Here is a 21023-nt window from a genome sequence, read left to right as displayed (position 1 = left end):
AACCTGGGAGATCTCTCTCTCTCTCTCTCTCTCTCTCTCTCTCTCTCTCTCTCTCTTAATTCACTTTTTCGAAAAAAAATCAGCATATATAGTTATTATTAAGGGCCTCATAGTCGAATATCAACAACAGATGGTATTAGCAAACTTATAACAAAGAAGAATGACATGAAAAGATGCATAAATAATTAAGCTAATAAAATTATGGAATTGGAAGGGAGGCTGCAACAACGTCGAGTAAGATAACAACGTGGCGGGAAGATGGGAGTGAGGCCAAATGGTACTGGCAGCGCTAACAATATCGGAACCTAAGCGGTACTGGTACCCGGTACCGGAACTGTGTACCGGTGCCATTAGTGCCCCTGAAGAACCGGTTCCGCTTCGGTTTAAGTATCGCTCGTGCCGCTAAGGAGCGGGAATCGCTTAGTTTCTTGGACTTGGGCCTCTCCTACTCAAGATCACGCCAATCATACGTTTGCCTATCACTCAACCAGGAGACCTCACCAACAGGCATATACATCGGTGGTGCACGACTGGTTGAGCACGACACTTTACCGCCTGCCTATTGCTGGACGAGTTTTCTCCATGAGAAGGCACGAAACATTTACTTGAGGCATCGCTTCGTAGGCCGTCAAGCCAGTAATCGCAGACCTCGATGGATGGCACTGCCTCGAGTGTCTTAGCGCTTCATTTGGAGTGTTTTTTTCTGTCAGTGACTTTCGTGACTGTTGCTAATATACAACTTCTGGCAGTAAGTAGTGATAGTGTTTCTTGCACAGAAAATAATGCATGGTGCGTTGATCTCTACACAGTACTTAAAAACTATACATACACGCACAGATATCTGAAACACTAGCAAACAGACGCACGATGACGGATGGGCTACATCCCTACCTGGGTCACGGGTGGCAAAGGATCGTGGGCCGCCAAATCGTCGATGGCTGACGTTCCAGCAGCGCCACCGATCACCCAAATCTTCTTGAGAGTGTCAGGGGGCAGCAGTGAGAAGGCAGCTTCCGCAGTGGATAGCAGGTCGACATGTATTACAGCCCACTGAGCACCAACCAGCCGCGTGCAGTGCACCAGGTCATCTAGGGAACATTTAACTATTAACAAAACGTCGCTAGATCACAGCAACGTGATCAATCCAGAAATTTTACTCTAGAAAAAAATGGCTGAATATTTGTTTTCGGACAATGTTTTGCCAACCTTTTGTTTTCATTAAACAAAGCGATATGAATATCTGCAATATGTTATTAATTTCAATAAATAATAAATAGGCATTTCGCGCAGGTTTTGGGGAAAGGAAAGAAAATACTGAGGCCTTTGAATCAACACGCATAAGATTTTCTGAAGATGCCAAACAATAAGGACGTGTGCAAAATTAGTTTGTACTGTAATGGTAAAATAGACAAGAATAATAATAGAAGACATATACGAAACTACTGAGACCAAGGTCAATGTCGTTGATGTAAATGACGAAGAGAACGGGTTCCAGGACAGAGCCTTGGGGGACACCACTAGTGACTAGCATCCACTCAGGGGTCATTTCATTTATTACAACTCTTTGCTTTCTAATGCTTAGCCAGTGCTTGATTCATTCGTGAAGCTTACCCCGATATCTATTTCCTTGATTTTTTTAAGCAACTTGTAGTGTGGAACTTTATCAAACGCCTTCTGGAGGTCCAAATAAATAATATCAAGTGATTTAGAAACATCATAGACTGAAAAATGATCGTTATAGAACGTTAATAGATTCGACAAACAAGATCTGTTGTTACGGGAACCATGTTGCGAGTCCAGGATTAGTGAATTACAATCTGGGTAGTTAACTGCTTTATCTCGAATGATTGTTTCAAATAATTTACCAATAACTGAAGTATCTCTGTTGATATTTCTTTAAGTAATTTTGGATATATTTTATCAGGTCCTGGACTTTTGTTAGTTTTGAGTGACTGCAGCGCTTTGAGAACCTCAGCTGTGCTGATTTCAAAGTCAGGGAGGGAATGACTGGGATTTTCAATAGTGTTAGGAACAGCAGCAGTATTGGTAGAATTACATATAAAAACCGGTAGAATTACTATTAAAAACCGTAGAATCAATATTAACAACCGATATATGTATATATATATATATATATATATATATATATATATATATATATATATATATATATATATATATATATATATATATATATATATATATATATATATATATATATATATATATATATATATATATATATATATATATATATATATATATATATATATATATATATATATATATATATATATATATATATATATATATATATATATATATACATATATATATATATATATATATATATATATATATATATATATATATATATATATATATATATATATATATATATATGCTCATTCCAGAGGGTGGGGAGGCAGTGGCTGGAGTCGTCAAAGTAACGGCCTCGTGTTCAGGAGGACGCAGAGTTCAATCCTGCCTGGTGCCACTAAGCTGGGATTTTCAGCCGCCGAGTGGCTTAAACTACCCACATGCTGTCCAGAAGACCACCTATCAACCCGACTCTAGATTCAAGGATCAAATATGAGCTCTGGGAGGCAGCATGAGCCAATGCAAGATGGCGCCACTATAAACACTCGCCTGCGCCAGAACGGGCTGGGCCGACCATCAGGACCTACCGGAAAGAAGCCTTGGACCGACCATCAGGATCCACCGGAAGAAGCCTACCGGCGCAATAGGCTGCAATGTAAAAAAAAAAAAAAAAAAAATACATTCCTCGTTCTTTCTCTACTCCTCACGCTAAAAAGCCTTGGTTTAATCACGCTTGTTCTCGTGCTGTCAATGATAGAGAGGTAGCTCACAAAAGGTACCAGAGCCTTCAAACTAATGCTAATTATGAACTTTACATTTCTGCCATAAATCGTGCCAAATCTATTATCCGACTAACCAAAAATTCTTTCATTAATAGAAAATGCCAAAACCTTGCTTTCTCTAACTCTTCCCGTGACTTCTGGCATCTAGCCAAAAACATTTCCTCCAGCTTCACTTCTTCATCTTTCCCTCCACTCCTCAGTCCTGACGGCAACACTGCCGTCTCATCTATCTCTAAGGCTGAACTCTTCTCTCAAACTTTTTCTAAAAACTCCAATCTGGATGATTCTGGGCATATTCCTTCTACTCATCCCCCCTCTGACTCCTTTATGCCTGTTATAAAGATTCTTCAAAATGATGTTTTCTATGCCCTCTCTGGCGTCAATCCTCAGAAGGCTTATAGACCTGATGGAGTGCCTCCTAGTGTCCTTAAAAACTGTGCCTCAGTGCTGTCACCCTGCCTGGTGAAACTCTTTCGCCTCTGCCTGTCAACATCTAGCTTTCCTTCCTGCTGGAAGTATGCCTTCATACAGCCTGTGCCTAAGAAGGGTGACCGCTCCAATCCCTCAGACTACCGTCCAATAGCTTTACTTTCTTATCTATCTAAAGCTTTTGAATGAATCCTTAACCGGAAGATTCAAAAGCACCTCCCCACCTCTGAATTTCTATCTGATAAGGGGCGTTCTACTGGTGATCTCCTAGCCTTCTTAACTGACTCTTGGTCATCCTCTCTTAGCCGTTTCCGTGAAACTTTTGCTGTTGCGCTGGACATATCAAAAGCTTTTGATAGGGTCTGGCACAAATCTTTGCTCTCCAAACTACCCTCCTACGGTTTCTATCCTTGTCTCTGTACCTTTATCTCCAGTTTCATTTCTGACCGTTCTATTTCTGCCGTGGTAGACGGTCACTGTTCTTCCCCTAAATCTATTAACAGTCGTGTCCCACAGGGTTCTGTCCTATCTCCCACTCTTTTTCTGTTGTTCATTGATGATCTTCTTTCCAAAACGAACTGTCCTATCCATTCCTACGCCGATGATTCCACTCTGCATTACTCAACTTCTTTTAATAGAAGACCCACCCTACAGGAACTTAACGACTCAAGGCTGGAGGCTGCAGAACGCTTAGCCTCAGTCCTTACTATTATTTCCGATTGGGGCAAGAAGAACCTGGTGTCCTTCAACGCCTCAAAAACACAGTATCTCCACCTATCCACTCGACACAATCTTCCAAACAACTATCCCCTATTCTTTGACAACACCCAGCTATCACCTTCCTCAACACTTAACATCCTCGGTCTATCCTTAACTCAAAATCTCAACTGGAAACTTCATATCTCATCTCTAACTAAATCAGCTTCCTCGAGGCTGGGCGTTCTGTACCGTCTCCGCCAGTTCTTCTCCCCTGCACAGTTGCTGTCCATATACAGGGGCCTTGTCCGCCCTCGTAAGGCTCTTCGTCTCATCAGCTCTCCTCCACATACTGATAGTCTTCTACCTCTTAAATTCCGCCGCAATGTTGCTTCTCCTTCTATCTTCTATCGATATTTCCACGCTGACTGCTCTTCTGAACTTGCTAACTGCATGCCTCCCCCCCTTCCCGCGGCCCCGCTGCACTCGACTTTCTACTCAAGCTCATCCCTATACTGTCCAAACCCCTTATGCAAGAATTAACCAGCATCTTCACTCTTTTATCCCTCACGCTGGTAAACTCTGGAACAATCTTCCATCATCTGTATTTCCTCCTGCCTACGACTTGAACTCTTTCAAGAGGAGGGTATCAGGACACCTCTCCTCCCGTATTTGATCTTACTTTCGGCTACCTCTTTTTTTTTGGGGGGGGAGCAGCGAGTAGCGGGCTTTTTTTTTATTATTGTTTTCTTTTTTGTGTGCCCTTGAGCTGCCTTTATATATATATATATATATATATATATATATATATATATATATATATATATATATATATATATATATATATATATATATATATATATATATATATATATATATATATATATATATATATATATATATATATATATATATATATATATATATATATATATATATATATATATATATATATATATATATATATATATATATATATATATATATATATATATATATATATATATATATATATATATATATATATATTTAATTTATATATATATATATATATATATATATATATAGATATATGGATATAGATATAATCTAGAGTATATTATATTGGCAGGCGATTCTTTCTTAAGCATAGCTTATTGCTTATTTTGCATTTTTTTTTAAGAAATTTTCCTTACATCTTAAAAATGTTTTAAATGGATGTAAGACTTCGCCATAGCTAGTCATGTTGCACTTGATCGCGATTTCGAATCCGTGAGTAGTGTCTCGGACCAAGATATATTTCTCAATGGGACATACGATGGAACTTAAGTTTTTCGAGGTTTATTAAGCAACTCTCGGGCGTGGTTTGCAGCCTCTCTATCGAGACGACAGGGCAGTGACTTGCTTTTATGCATACCTTTCGTGTTTTCATAAGTCGGGGATGGCCGCACAAACGCGGCTCCGCGATGCATGAAAGCGAGAAGCCATAGCGGGTAGTCTATGTCGTTGTGGGAATAGTAGATCATCCGGTCACCTGCGCCCACTCCTGCTGCCGCTAGGCCAGCCGACAATCGCGGTACCAGATCACACATCTCTGAGTAAGTCCTTTGTTGCCTGGTCTCTGCGTCTATCTAGAAACGCAAACATAAAAGAAAAGTAAAATAATTAGACTTAGCAGTGGAACTGCAGTTGTCAAAGCAAGTTACAGCAAATAACGCATCTGTTCTAACGCCAACATTATTTTTTTTTATTTTTTTATTGAGATTGGTGCTGTGTCCAGTCTATGTAAATTTAAAATTACACCTGAAGAAAACGCTTCATATGACAGAGAAACCGAAAATGAAGTTACACACTATCTCAGAACAAACGAGAGCGCGGGCAGACCACACCACCTGTCCGACATAGGCAGACTGAGGGGGAGGGATCTAACATACACCCTCGCATCACTTGACGAAGTTATGAGAACCATAAAAGCATTTAAAAATAACAATCCAGGGGAGACAAATATAAACAAGATCATACTTACTAACCTTCCAGAAGACATAACTTCAGTAGGTTTTCAACCACACTATATCTATGGGTTACTCCCCTGATAAGTTTAAAATAGCAATCATCAAATTAATCCCTAAGGAAAAGACAGATAACACAAACCCAATCAATTAAAGACCTATTTCACTACTGGAAGTAACTGGCAAGGTTCTAGAAAAAATCAACACCAGGTTATTAAGGAAGGTACAGAAATCAAAGAACATCTTAAAATATTTTCACCACGGTTTTAGGAACAACAGAGGTACAGACACAGCACTAACGGCAATCCATGAGGCAGCAGCTCACCACACGGCCCGGAATAATCAATGTTTCCTTGTTTTAAGAGATGTGAGTAAAGCATTTGATAAAGTATGAATAGAAGGACTGCAATTCAAGATAGCCCACTTGGAGCTCCCTGATATCTCTAAGATTGTCATCAACAAATTTGTAATCAACAGAAAAGCTAAAATTAAAGTAAATAACTACACAGGCCCTCCATTTCCACTAACGGTTGGTGTGCCTCAGGGAATCGGGCTCTCACCAACATTGTATACCATATAAACTGATGACCCCTCCGAACCGTCCGTTGACTGCACCACGATCCAATACGCAGACGACATCACCAAGATAATCTGCTATGCAGGCAAATCTAGAACACTGATGGCAAGCAGAACGAAGAATGAAATCGAAAAAATTAATAATTACGAGAGGAAATGGAAAATAAAAACGAGCAAGATCAATTTAAAATAGTACCACTAGCAGTAAAGAAGAAAATAACATAATAGAAGGAACACCGATAGAATACACAGAAAAAGGCAAAGTTCTTGGACTAACAATAAACCGAACAGAAACTGACCAGCACATTATAAAGGAAATAAATAACAAAGCAATGGGAGCATTATCAGAACTATACAAATTCAAAAACGTGCCAACAAAAATCAAGCTACACCTTGTCAAAGTCCTCATACTTCCTACACTACAATACCCACCTATACCATTAATAACAATAAGTGATACAAGCAAAATGAAACTCTAAAAAGTTCTAAACCAGGCCTTACGGTTCGCAAACAACGAAAGATTTCCCTATACTAAAACCACCAAAACTCTGCATGAGGAGGCAAAAATTGAACCCATAAACTACTACTTTTACAAGCCAGCAGAGAAAACATGCACCAAAAATTATATCTCTACGAAGTCTACAGTTCACTGACCTTTTAGATAACTATGAAAGTCACAAAAACCGCACATGGTTCCAAAAGACAAGAAACATTCTTGACAGAAGACCACCACTAAAGAAATACACGTCCTAAAACACATTGAAAAGCACAGAACAAATAAATAAACACAAAAAAGTAACAAAAAGAGGAGAGCGGAAAAAAACTTAACAACTGAATTTATAACTGACCAAGCAAGGCGGACAGCCCGCCAATTTTTCACTTCTTACTTTACTTCGTATAACTTACATAACTTACATTACTCTTAACCCAACTTCTTTCACCCCCCACCCCTATTTTATCTTACATTCAGTTAGTTAGTTAGTTCCTCACTATTCCTCTCTTCATCCTCTCTTAGCCGTTTCAGTGAAACTTTCTCAGTTGTGCTAGACATATCGAAAGCTTTCGATAGAGTCTGGCACAAGTCTTTGCTTTATAAACTGCCATCTTTCGGATTATATCCTTCTCTGTGTTCCTTTATCTCCAGTTTCCTTTTCGGTCGTTCTATCTCTGCTGTGGTAGACAGTCACTGTTCTTCCCCTATACCTATCAACAGTGGTGTTCCACAGCGCTCTGTCCTATCACCCACTCTCTTCCTGTTATTAATCAGTGATCTTTCTATAACAAACTGTCTTATCCACTCATACGCTGACGACTCAGGTCTGCATTATTCAACTTTTTTCAACAGAAGGCCCTCTCAACATGACACATACATGACTCCAGAATGGAGACTGCAGAACGCCTAGCCTCAGACCATGCTATCATTTCCGATTGGGGTAAAAGTAACCTTGTATCCTTCCTTCAATGCCTCAAAAACCCAATTTCTCCACCTATCAACTCGACACAATCTTCCAAATACCTATCCCCTATTCTTCGACAACACTAAGCTGTCATCTTCTTCAACGCTAAATACCCTCGGTCTATCCATAGCTCAAAATTTCACATATCCTCACTTATAAAATCAGCTCCCTCGAGGTTGGGCGTTCTGTATCGTCTCTGCCAGCCAGTTCTTCTCCCCCGCACAGATGCTTTCCATATATATGAGCCTTGTCCGCAATCATGTGGAGTATTCATCTCACGTGTAAGGGGGATCCACTCAAACAGCTCGTCTGGACAGAGTGGAGCCAAAGGCTCTACGTCTCATCAGCTCTCCTCCTCTTAATGACAGACTTCTATCTCTTAAATTCCGCCGCCATGTTGCATCTCTTTCTAACTTCTATCGATATTTTCATGCTGAATGCTCTTCTCAACTTGCTAACTGTATGCCTCCCCCCCTCCCGCGCCCCCGTTGCACGTGACTTTCTATTCATGCTCATCCCTATAATCCCTATAATCCCTATAATGCTCATCCCTTGCACTGGTAAAATCTGGAACCGTCTTCCTTCGTCTGCATTTCCTACTGCCTATGACATAACCTCTTTCAAGAAGAGTGTATCAAGACACTTCTCAATCCGAGATTGACCTCTCTTTTGGCCACTCTATTGTTATCACTATATGGGACCAAGGGTTGGCGGGCTTTTTTTTTTATTTATATCTTTTGTTCTTCTGAGTTACTGTGTATATATATACATATATATATATATATATATATATATATATATATATATATATATATATATATATATATATATATATATATATATATATATATATATATATATATATATATATATATATATATATATATATATATATATATATATATATATATATATATATATATATATATATATATATATATATATATATATACTTACCCTTTTCTGATTTATATAAACTCCTGAATAATAATATCGCAATATGTTTTTTACAGCAGAGGAATCAGTTCAAGGGCATAACAAAAAGATAACAAATGTAAAAAAAAATCCCGCTACTCACTGCTCCTAAAAAGAGTTAGAGGAGTGGCCGAAAGATAGGTCAATTTCGGGAGGAGAGGTGTCCTGATACCCTCCTCATGAAAGAGTTCAAGTCGTAGGCAGGAGGAAATACAGATTTACATAGATTTACATAGAAAATCAGACCACACAGACCCCATGGTCCAGACTTGGTGGTCTGTCCTTAAACCTAAGTGATTTTACATTAATCAGAAGACTCCAAAACGTTGCATTTCTACTCTAGTTGATATTAAGTTGAAAGAAGTGACGGTCGAGCTTATTTTTGAAGGAGTCAATCGTGTTACACTGGACCACTGACGGTGGAAGCTTATTCCATTCTCGCACTACAACGTTGGTGAATAAAAATTTGGTGCAGTCTAAATTTACTTGTCTACATCTGAGTTTTACGCCATTGTTCCTCGTGCGCAAAGTGTCATCGATCATAAACAATGTTGATCTGTCTACATTCGTGAAACCATTAAGTATTTTAAAACATTCGATCAGTTTTCCTCGGAGGCGACGTTTCTCAAGAGCGACCATGTTAAGGGTAGAAAGCCTTTCTTCGTAGGATTTGTTGCGCAAGGAAGGGATCATTTTCGTTGCCCGACGCTGAACACCTTCTAATTTAGCAATATCCTTTGCATGGTGGGGAGACCAAAACTGTACCGCATATTCCAAGTGGGGTCTGACTAAACTGTTGTAGAGCGGGAGTATTACATCTTTATTCTTGAATACAAAGTTTCTTTTAATGAAGCCCAACATTCTGTTCGCTTTATTTGCTGCATCGATGCATTGCTGTGAGAATTTGAGGTTTGACGCGATTTTGACCCCCAAGTCTTTGACGCATTGAACGCTTTGAGTTTAACGCCGCGCATTTCGTAATCGAACTTCTTATTCCTCTTTCCAACTTGAAGGACCTGGCACTTGTCTACGTTAAAGGGCATCTCCCATCTATCCGACCAAGTTGAAATTTTGTGCAAATCCTCTTGGAGGCTTTGCCTCTCTTCGTCAGTGAGAACCGAGTTGCCAATCTTGTGTCGTCTGCAAATTTACTAATGCGGTTATTGAGTCCAACATCCACGTCGTTGATGTAAATAATGAAGAGCACTGGGCCAAGGACTGAGCCCTGAGGACGCCACTAGTGACAGGCGCCCACTCTGAGTTAAATCCGTCAATCACTACTCTTTGTTGTCTGTTGCCCAACCAATTCGCGATCCATTGGTTTACTTGACCGTCAATACCTATTTGCTTTAATTTGTAAAGTAAATTATGATGCGGGACTTTATCAAACGCTTTCTGGAAATCAAGATAGACTACGTCCAGTGATTTGGTTACGTCATAAACAGTGAAGAGGTCGTTATAAAAGGTTAATAGGTTTGATAGGCAGGATCTTTTGTTTCGGAAGCCATGTTGTGAGTCCCCAATCAATGAGTGGCTTTCAAGGTAATTCACAATTTTGTCTCTAATTATGCCCTCAAGTAGCTTACCTACAACCGAAGTTAGACTAATGGGCCTGTAATTACCTGGTACTTTTTTGTCTCCTTTCTTGAAAATCGGTGTCACGTTAGCCTTTTTCCAATCTGAAGGGACGATGCCTTGTCGCAAGGACATATTGAATACGGTTGTGAGGGAGGAGAGTATTTCGCTCTTTGTTTCTTTCAGCAAAGTTGGATATACTTTGTCAGGTCCAGGACTTTTATTTGTTTTAAGTGAATGGAGAGCCTTAAGGACTTCATCGGTTGTTATTTCAAAATTAGGCAATGCATGCTCGAGATTTACAATAGTACTGGTGTTGGTGGTAGCGAGAGGAAGACTGTTAGTATTAAACACCGAGGAAAAGTAATTGTTTAAGAGGTTTGCAATGTGTTGGCTGTCAGTCACTAGTGCACCGTCGCTGTTTGTTAAAGGTCCAATACCACTTTTGATCGCCTTTCTGTTGTTTATGTAACTGAAGAAAGATTTCGGATTATTTTTACAGTTGGCTGCAATATTTTCTTCGTATCTACGCTTTGCCTGACCTACTAGTATTTTTACTCGTCGCCTGGCATCATTATAAAGTCTAATGTTTTCGGGCGTGCTTTGTTCTTTCTTTAACCTGTAAAACAATTTTCTCTCATTGACTGATTGTTTAATTTCGCTATTAAACCACGGTGGGCTTGTATTAGTGTTAATTCGCTTCTCGCACAAGGGGACGAATGTGTTCTGCTGAGTGATTAAGTGATTTTTAAGGCTTAGCCAGGCTTCCTCTACGTTGCCGTCATCAGATAGTTGTATTTCTGTTAGTTTTTGTCGGATTTCTACGAAGTTAGCTCTTTTGAAATTGGGCACCTTTACTTTATTTTCAGTCACTGATGATTGAGCTTTAATGTCGACGCGCACTAATTTATGATCGCAAGAACCGAGGTGTTCTACTACCGTGACACTACTGATTAGGTTATCTTGGTTCGTTATAACAAGGTCGAGTATATTATTTTGTCGAGTTGGCTCAGAAACCATTTGGCTTAGATAATTTTCTTCTAGAAATTCGATCATTCTATGTGACTCGCCTTCTGTACCTGACAGTGTCGCCCAGTCGATATGGGGGAGGTTAAAGTCTCCTAATATCAGTGAGTCGCTGTTATTAAGTGACTGCCTTAAGACGCTGTACATTTCAAGGTCGTCATCGAGTGATTGCCCGGGAGGTCTGTAGGTGACAGATATATTTAAGTTGACTTTTGCAATGTTTACTCGCACGCACAAATGTTCAACGTTACTGTTTCCCGGTGTTTTGTCAGTGGGTTGCAAATAGCTTTTGACATAAAGGGCGACGCCACCGCCTCTACGGTTTACACGATCTTTGTTGAAGAGTCTGTAGCCATCTATGTTGTATTCGGAACTTAAATCAATATTTGTGGTGTCGATAAATGTTTCTGTTATAGCAATTATGTCAAAATTTTCTGTTAAAGCAAGACATCTCAGTTCATCAAATTTGTTTCTTAGGCTACGCGCATTGAAACTAAGGATTTTTAAGTTATCTAGAGGCTTAGTAATAGAGGTGGTGGTACTTGCGGGATCACGGTTACGGGTTTGTCGCGATGCACGGCGTCTATTTACACGGTGGGGTGGAGGACGTGACCGTGACTATTTTTTTGTTCTGATGACACGCAATGCTTCGTTTAGGAGCGTTCCGAGTCTGGCTGCCCCGATGGGAGAAAGGTGCAATCCGTCCCTGTGGAAGAGCTCATTTTGTCCATAGAAATTGTCCCATGCGTTTAGGAACTCCACGTCAAGCTCCCTACAAAGAGTCTGTAAGCTGTTGTTTAGGCTGAAGGCCTTACTGAAAAAGTCGCTCTCCGCCCAAGTCCGTGGTAGAACTCCTGAAATCAAAATGTTATGGTATTTAGTCTTATACTGCTGGATGAGCCACGGTACTTCTCCAGAGTTCCTCAGACCGGGTCGTGGTGACGTCGTTCGTACCTGTGTGAATAACAAACAGTGAATCATTAGTAGCCTGGGGGGAGATCTCCTCAAGAGCAGCAGTTATGTCGTCGATCCCAGCACCAGGATAGCAATAGTTCCGTCTTCGACGAGGAACTCTGCCGCAGAACTCAACGACCTGCTGGCGAATCATGGAGTCACCCACCAGGAAGGTGCTCTCCTGCTCGTCCTCCTCCTCCAGAATGGCAAACCTGTTGAAGCAATGAACAGGATAAATCGCTTGTCTGGCTGGTTTGGCTCCTCCATTCACGACGGTGAAGCCATCATGGGCGGTGCCACTAGCATCCTCCCGTTGCGTGGTGTTGTCCGCTGGTGTCGACGGTACCGCTGAGGGCAAGGGGGCGGTTGGAGAAGGGTTTGGCACCACAGCAACGTTAGCCTGGATGAATTCCTGCAAGGAGGCAACAGTGCGAGAAAGCTCTATTATTTTATTCTGACCTGCTTCCATCTTCTCTTCTTTCTCCTGCAGTCTGGTCTCGAGATGCTGCCTGGTGAGAGAAAGCTCTATTATTTTATTCTGGCCTTCTTCCATCTTCTCTTCCTGCTCCTGCAGTCTTGTCTCGAGATGCTGCCTGGACAGACACAGTCGACAGACAGCAGAACGCCCTGTAAAAAGTGAGCTGAGAAGCTACTGTTACAAGTACTGCACTCTTAGGCGCCATCTTAGCTGAAATGAAAGAGATAAAACACAGAGTGAAGGGGATTAGGAAAGGGGTGAGGTGTGAGGTAGTTTAGTAATGGAGGAAAAGTGAGAGAGAGGAGGAGTAGGAAGGGATGTGAGGTGAGTAAAGAGGGGAAAGAGGTGTGTGAGATCAAGGAGGGTTAGGAAATAGGTGAGGTGGGAGAGGAGGAGTAGGAAGGGATGTGAGGTGAGTAAGAGGGGAAAGGAGGCGGTGAGTGAGGTGTGTGAGATCAAGGAGGGTTAGGAAATAGGTGAGGTGGGAGAGAGGAGGAGTAGGAAGAGATGGAGGTGAGTAAAGAGGGGGAAAGAGAGGCGGTGAGTGAGGTGTGTGAGATCAAGTAGGGTTAGGAAATAGGTGAGGTGGGAGAGAGGAGGAGAAGGAAGGGATGTGAGGTGAGTAAAGAGGGGGAAAGGGAGGCGGTGAGTGAGGTGTGTGCGATCAGGGAGGGTTAGGAAATAGGTGAGAGGAGTGAGAGGAGTTTGGGAAAGGAGGTAAGTGGGAGAGGAGGAGTAGGAAGGGATGTGTGGTGTGTGAGGTGTGTGAGAACAAGAAAGGTGAAGAAAGAGGGGTGGTTTGGTGGGAGAAGGGATGGGTAAATCGGAGGTTAGGTAAGGTGAGTGAGGGGGGGAGGGCTTAGAAATATGTGGAGGTGAGGGAGGAGTAGGAAGGGCTAATCCTCTAGGGGATGAGGAGGAGCAAAGGGATGTGAGGTGAGCGAGGGTGGGGGGCTTAGGTGAGGTGAGGGAAAGGGGTGTAGGAAGTGTTAATCCTCTAGGGATTTAAAGAGGGTGTAATGAGGAGGAGCAGATTGAATCCTCAGGGAATTCAAAGGTGGGTTGTCGACATCCAAATCACGCGTGAGACACTCTGGAACACAAAGTCACACTCGGGACACACGAAACACTCAGAAACCCAAGCACAAGCACGACTAAACACCCTCAAGTCACTCGCAAAAAACACCGGAAGTACAACAGCACACTCAAAACACTCTGAAACCCACGCAGAGCACTATAAACATCCAAATCACACGTAAAAGCACTGAAAACACACACACTCGAAACGCAGAACACTCGAAAACAGCCAAATCACACGCAGAAACACCGGAAACAAAACAGTACACTCAAAACGCTCTGAAACCCACGCAGTACACTTAGAAGCAGCCAAATCACACGCAAAAACACCGGAAACACAACACACTTGAATCACTCTGAAACCCACGCAGAACACCCGGAAACAGCCAGATCACACGCAAAAACACCGGAAACACAACACACTTGAATCACTTTGAAACCCACGCAGAACACCCGGAAACAGCCAGATCACACGCAAAAACACCGGAAACACAACACACTTGAATCACTCTGAAACCCACGCAGAACACCCGGAAACAGCCAGATCACACGCAAAAACAGCGGAAACACAACACACTTGAATCACTCTGAAACCCACGCAGAACACCCGGAAACAGCCAGATCACACGCAAAAACACCGGAAACACAACACACTTGAATCACTCTGAAACCCACGCAGAACACCCGGACACAGCCAGATCACACGCACAAACACCGGAAACACAACACACTTGCAGCACTCGGACACCCACTCAGAACACCTGAGACAGCCAGATCACACGCAAAACACTGAAACACAAATCACAGAGGCAACCACAGGCAGAAACCACAAGCGAACACACACCAAACACGTGTCGGGAAATCACAGGCAACACACAAGGTCCACAAGCGAGAACACACAAACGCCCAAGAGCACGACGAAAACACAGGGCAAGCGATGTTGTGGGGCGCAGCGGGGTGAGGTCACGACCTTCTCTCAGCAGAGGTCGGGTGTGAATGAAGGAAGATTGTTCCAGAGTTTACCAGCGTGAGGGATGAAAGAGTGAAGATGCTGGTTAACTCTTGCGTAAGGGATTTGGTCAGTAAATGGATGAGCTTGAGTAGAAAGTCGTGTGTTGCGAGGCCGCGGGAGGGGGGGAGGCATGCAGTTAGCAAGTTCAGAAGAGCAGTCAGCATGAAAGTATCGATAGAAGATAGAAAGAGAAGCAATATGGCGGCGAAATTTAAGAGATAGAAGACTATCAGTATGAGGAGGAGAGCTAACGAGATGAAGAGCCTTTGACTCCACTCTGTCCAAGCTGTGTGAGTGGAACCCTCCACACGTGAGATGCTTACTTCATACGAGGGCGGACAAGGCCCCTGTAAATGGATATTAACTTTGCGGAGGAGAAGAACTGGCGGAGACGGTACAGAACGCCCAGCCTCGAGGAAGCTGATCTAGTAAGAGAAGAGATATAAAGTTTCCAGTTAAGATTTTGAGTTAAGGATAGACCGAGGATGTTTATTGTTGAAGAAGTTGACACCTGAGTGTTTTCAAAGAATAGGGGATAGTTGTTTGGAAGATTGTGTCGAGTGGATAGGTGGATAAACTGTGTTTTTGAGGCGTTGAAGGACACCAGGTTCCTCCTGCCCCAATCGGAAATAATAGTAAGGGCTGATGCTAAGCGTTCTGTTGCCTCCAGCCTTGAATCGTTCAGTTCCTGTTGGGTGGGTCTTCTATTAAAAGAAGTTGAGTAATGCAGAGTGGAGTCATCGGCGTAAGAATGGATAGGACAGTTCGTTTTGGAAAGAAGATCATCAATGAACAACAGAAAAAGAGTGGGAGATAGGACAGAGCCCTGTGGGACACCACTGTTAATAGGTTTGGGGGAAGAACAGTGACCGTCTACCACAGCAGAAATAAAACGGTCAGAAAGGAAACTGGAGATAAAGATACAGAGAGAAGGATATAAACCGTAGGAGGGTAGTTTGAAAAGCAAAGATATGTGCCAGACCCCATCAAAGGCTTTTGATATGTCCAGCGCAATAGCAAAGGTTTCACCGAAACGGCTAAGAGAGGATGTCCAAGAGTCAGTTAAGAAGGCTAGGAGATCACCAGTAGAACGCTCCTTGCGGATAGATAGAAGGTCAGAAGTGGAAAGGTGCTTTTAAATCTTCCGGTTAAGGATTGATTCAAAATATTTAGATAGACATGAAAGCAAAGCTATAGGACGGTAGTTTGAGGGATTGGAACGGTCACCCTTCTTAGGCACAGGCTGTATGAAGGCATACTTCCAGCAGGAAGGAAAGGTAGATGTTGACAGGCAGAGGCAAAATAATTTGACCAGGCAGGGTGTCAGCACGGAAGCACAGTTTTTAAGGACAATAGAAGGCACTCCATCCGGTCCATAAGCCTTCTGAGAGATAAGGCCAGAGAGGGCATAGAAAACATCATTAGGAAGAATCGCTATTATAGGCACAAAGAAGTCAGAGCGGAGATGAGTAGGAGGAATATGCCCAGAATCGTCCAGGGTGGAGTTCTTACAGATAGTTTGAGCGAAGAGTTCAGCATTAGAGACAGATGAGACGGCAGTGCTGCCGTCAAGATTAAGGAGTGGAGGGAAAGAGGAAGAAGTGAAATTGGAGGAGATATTTTTGGCTATATGCCAGAAGTCACGAGAAGAATTAGAGAAAGCAAGGTTTTGGCATTTTCAATTAATGAAGGAGTTTTTGGTTAGTCGGAGAATAGATTTGGCACGATTCCGGGCAGAAATGTAAATTTCATGATTAGCGGGAGTTTGAAGGCTCTGGTACCTTTTGTGAGCTGCCTCTCTGTCTTTGATAGCATGATAACAAGCGTGATTAAACCAAGGTTTTTAGCATGAGGAGTAGAGAAAGTACGTGGAATGTATGCCTCCATTACAGAGACAATCACTTCTGTGATGCGGTGGGCACACACAGAGGGGTCTATATCTTGGAAGCAGTAATCATTCCACGGGAAATCGGAAAAGTACATCCCCAAGTCGTCCCACCGAGCTGAAGCAAAATGCTAGAAGCATCGCCTCTGCGGTGGGTCCAGAGAGTGTACAGAAGCGATAGGACAGGATACAGAAATAAGTTTGTGATCGGAGGAGCCCAACGGAGAGAACAGTTTGACAGAGTAAGCAGAAGGGTTAGAGGTAAGGAAGAGATCTAGTATGTTGGGCCGGTCTCCAAGACGGTCGGGAATACGTGTAGGGTGCTGAACCAACTGCTCTAGGTCATTGAGGACAGTAAAGTTGTAGGCTTGTTCACCAGGCTGGTCTGTGAAAGAGGATGAAAGCCAAAGCTGGTGGTGAACATTGAAATCTCCCAAGATGGAGATTTCAGCGAAGGGAGAGTGGGTCCAGATGTGCTCCGCTTTAGAGTTCAAGTAGTCACAGAATTTTACATAGTTAGTAAAGTTAGGTGAGAGATAAACAGCACAGATGTATTTAGTAGTAGAATGACAATGAAGTCTCAGCCAGATGGTGGAAAATTCAGAAGAGTCAAGGTCGTGGGCACGAGAGCAAGTGATGTCGTTGCGCACGTAGACCCAACAGCCAGCAGTGGATTAAAATTTAGGACAGAGATAGTAGGAGGGAATAGAGTAGAGGTTGCTGTCAGTAGCCTCAAGAACCTGTGTTTCGGTGAGGAAGAGAAGGTGAGGTTTAGAGTAGGAGAGATGGTGTTCCACAGAATGAAAATTAGAACGAAGAACGCGAATGTTGCAGAAATTTATGAGAAAAAGGCTCGATGAGTCATTAAGACACCTCTCAGGTCGGCAGCCAGAAGGGGAGTCCTCCCTGGGGGAATTTGTGGTCATCCCCCCAGGCGGGAACTCCGAGGCATGGTTATTAAACGCCATTTTGAATTTTGGGAAAAGGTGTGTGTGTTGTGTGAATGTAGTGTGGTGTGGATAGAAGAAGATCTGTCTTTAGAGAGCATGCTGAACTACTCTCTGGTGTTGGTGAGACAATAGGGAAACAGTTAGTGGGGTAATGGGAAGGGTCTTTGGAGGGCTTCAACACCCTCCTCACTTCCCATATATACCTCATCGGGAGTGGCTTGCGCCCGTTCGGTAGGTGTCTTCCTACCTACTCCTACTAAATTAAATGTAATTATAATTAAAGACTTCGACACCAGACATACACAATTCGGCAACAGTAACAACAACACATACTGGAAAAAAGTTTGTTGCAATTCATCACTCAAGGAACGTTACTTAATTTAGGCCCACATTTCCCCACATTTATAAGTCATGGTGCAGCAACTAATCCCGATAGAATTCTCTGTAATCATTACCTAAATTATCTCTGATCCAGGAAACATTACAGTCTCGGACCATGTACCTGTTAATAACCTACACAGAGCAGATTGGGAACTTTTTCAACATACACTAGACGCCAAAATAAACCTAAATAACCTGAATAATTGTAACACACATTTCATTGAAGAAGAGGTAAAAAAAAATGTATGAGAACAACACAGAAGCTATGTTCAAATCAGTACCTAAAACTTCTTATAGATACCTATACCAGTTAAACACTAATCAAGATATTCAGGACTTGGAAAGATAAATTTTAACAATAAGATATGAATTAAGAGATAAATGCAAAGAAGCACATAAGAGAATGTGGGAAGATAAGATAAATAATCTAATAGATAATACTAAAGACAGTAAGACTTTTTGGAGTGAGCTAAAACTACTGAAAGGTAAAAATGTTATACATACTAACAATATGAAAGATGAGCCGGGAAACAAATTTTATTCAGTTAAAAAACATGTAACCTAATGGAACAAACCTGGAAAGATATATTCAGAATCACTGAAGAGGAGGAGGCAAATTTTGACAGAGCCCACTCTGAACATATAAATAACTATGTAAATATTCACTCAGAAAGAAATAGCCCATATACCACCTCTACCTTAAACAGACTAAATGGAGATAATTTTCACACTAGAGCAATAGATAAAGATGGAATTGTAAGATACCTCAAAATATCAAAAAAGAAAGCACCAGGGGCTTCCAAAATAGATAAAATCATAATCGGGAATTGCAAAGACAAACCCACAGACCAACTTGTTAACACCTATAACGCATGTTACTCCGCGGGTTATTTTCCATCAGCCTTTAAACAAGCAATCATTAAATTCATACCTGAAGAAAATATCACCATTAAACCCTTCAAATTAGAGATCTATCTCTTTGCTATGTAGATGTCCCCGGTAAAGTATTTGAAGAAGTCATTCACGGAAGACAACACTTTTTTGGCCGAGAACAGTGTTATTAAAAGCAGACAACATGGGTTTAGATCACAGAAGGGAACGACTACCGCAATAACAACTACTTATGAATCAATAGCAAATGCTTTAGCGGGAAAGCAACAAGTATTCGTGGTGTTCAAAGATGTTGCCAAGGCGTTTGACAAAGTTTGGCATAATGGATTAAAATATAAACTTGTACACCTAGGCCTTCCATCGATTACCGAAAAAAATCTGTGCAACTTTCTTGACAACAGAACTGCAAAAATAGTCGTACGGGAAAAATCTAGTGATAAACTACGTCTTTTAAGTGGAGTGCCCCAAGGCAGCGTAATCTCACCAACACTATATTCGCTGTACACAAATCATCTACCATCAGCAGGCCCAGGCTCCTTGGATATCATGTATGGAGACGACATCACGTAAGTCATAACTACATCCAGTAAATCTAAAAATATGATGAAACTGAAGGTTGAGAGAGAAAAAGATAGAATTAACAGATATGAAAAGAAATGGGAAATAAAAAACAGCGAGGAAAAATTCAAGATTATCCCTATAGCACAGCTAAAAACTAGAGGAGGCCATTAATAGAGCCCATCGGTGCAGCAGGCGAAACGTTAAAAAAAGATTTACTTTGGAGCATTGACATTATATAAGACGATGAAAAGACTTGATTTCAGTAATGAAATTATATGTTATATTTTCACCTGAGTAAAACTTGGAGAGATAGCTGAATGTAATCTATGTAGTATTGTCCATGCTAGCATGACGGAAAAAATATATTATACGTGTGATGTAAGTTACCTTGTTTCCTGGACATCAGCCTGTAAATATCTGGTTGAATAATAAGTACTCATACATACTGTGTACACCAATAACAAACTTTTTTTTCTCTTAAAACCGTTGCGATGAAACTATGAACATATAAATAAATCAGAATTTTGAAGTTGCAACTCTGTTTCTATTTTCAGTTACATTACACAATAACACTGCAGGCTATTCCGGTGCTGAATTTAAACATTGTAAAAAAGAATTAAGACATCTCACCAACGCAACAGCATCGCCATGCCTGACCATCTCCTCCAGCATAAAGACTTCAAAATTCTTGTTTGGTATTTCTGGCAGCGGGTGAGGGCCCTGCCAGCGCAGAACACGTGGCTCATTGTCCTCGGCACCACTCATCTCTGAAAAAGTGTGTTAGAACAATATTTGATCAATGATTTTCCTTAACCCTTTATCTCCTAAGATGACCAAATGGTTACTAAAAATAAGCCCATTTTTTCTCCACGCTGGCAACAGCACCTTTACAGGAAACAGGCTCAAACAGGTTTCAACGTGAGTGTGAGACACCCCTCTTACATATAATGCGGTGAACTCAGTTTCGGATCTGCAGTCATAGGGTGTGGACGCTTTTGAAGACAACTATATTCATTTTGGTTTGGGTTACAATGTCTGCTGCAAAAAGGTGAGCCTTGAAAATAGTGATTGCCTTTTTCAAATGCAATTCTTTTCTGGCATATTATAAGGATATATATGAGTGATTTAGTACCAAAGTGCCACTTGAAATTTTTCATTATTGTTGTAGATATTGAACTTGTCATTTTTGGATACCATATGGTTACCTTAGGAGTACGTGTGCACAGTTAT

General features: G+C 41.4%; 1 protein-coding gene across 1 annotated transcript; it reads right to left on the bottom strand.

Annotated features, from left to right (window-relative positions):
* Positions 1-891: 891 nt before the first annotated feature.
* Positions 892-20558, bottom strand: LOC126989728 (uncharacterized; the record flags this gene model as incomplete). Its single annotated transcript, XM_050848341.1, has 3 exons — positions 20424-20558; positions 5404-5617; positions 892-1088 (listed from the first exon to the last, which is right to left on the bottom strand). Coding segments are annotated over exons 1-3 (546 nt in total), but the record flags the coding sequence as incomplete, so codon positions are not given.
* Between the last annotated feature and the right edge of the window lie 465 nt (positions 20559-21023).

Source organism: Eriocheir sinensis, unplaced genomic scaffold (assembly GCF_024679095.1).
Source record: "Eriocheir sinensis breed Jianghai 21 unplaced genomic scaffold, ASM2467909v1 Scaffold1275, whole genome shotgun sequence".
In the NCBI taxonomy this organism is placed as follows: domain Eukaryota; kingdom Metazoa; phylum Arthropoda; class Malacostraca; order Decapoda; family Varunidae; genus Eriocheir; species Eriocheir sinensis.
The sequence above is the reverse complement of the archived record's forward strand: the minus strand, read 5'-3'. Positions and strand labels throughout refer to the sequence as shown.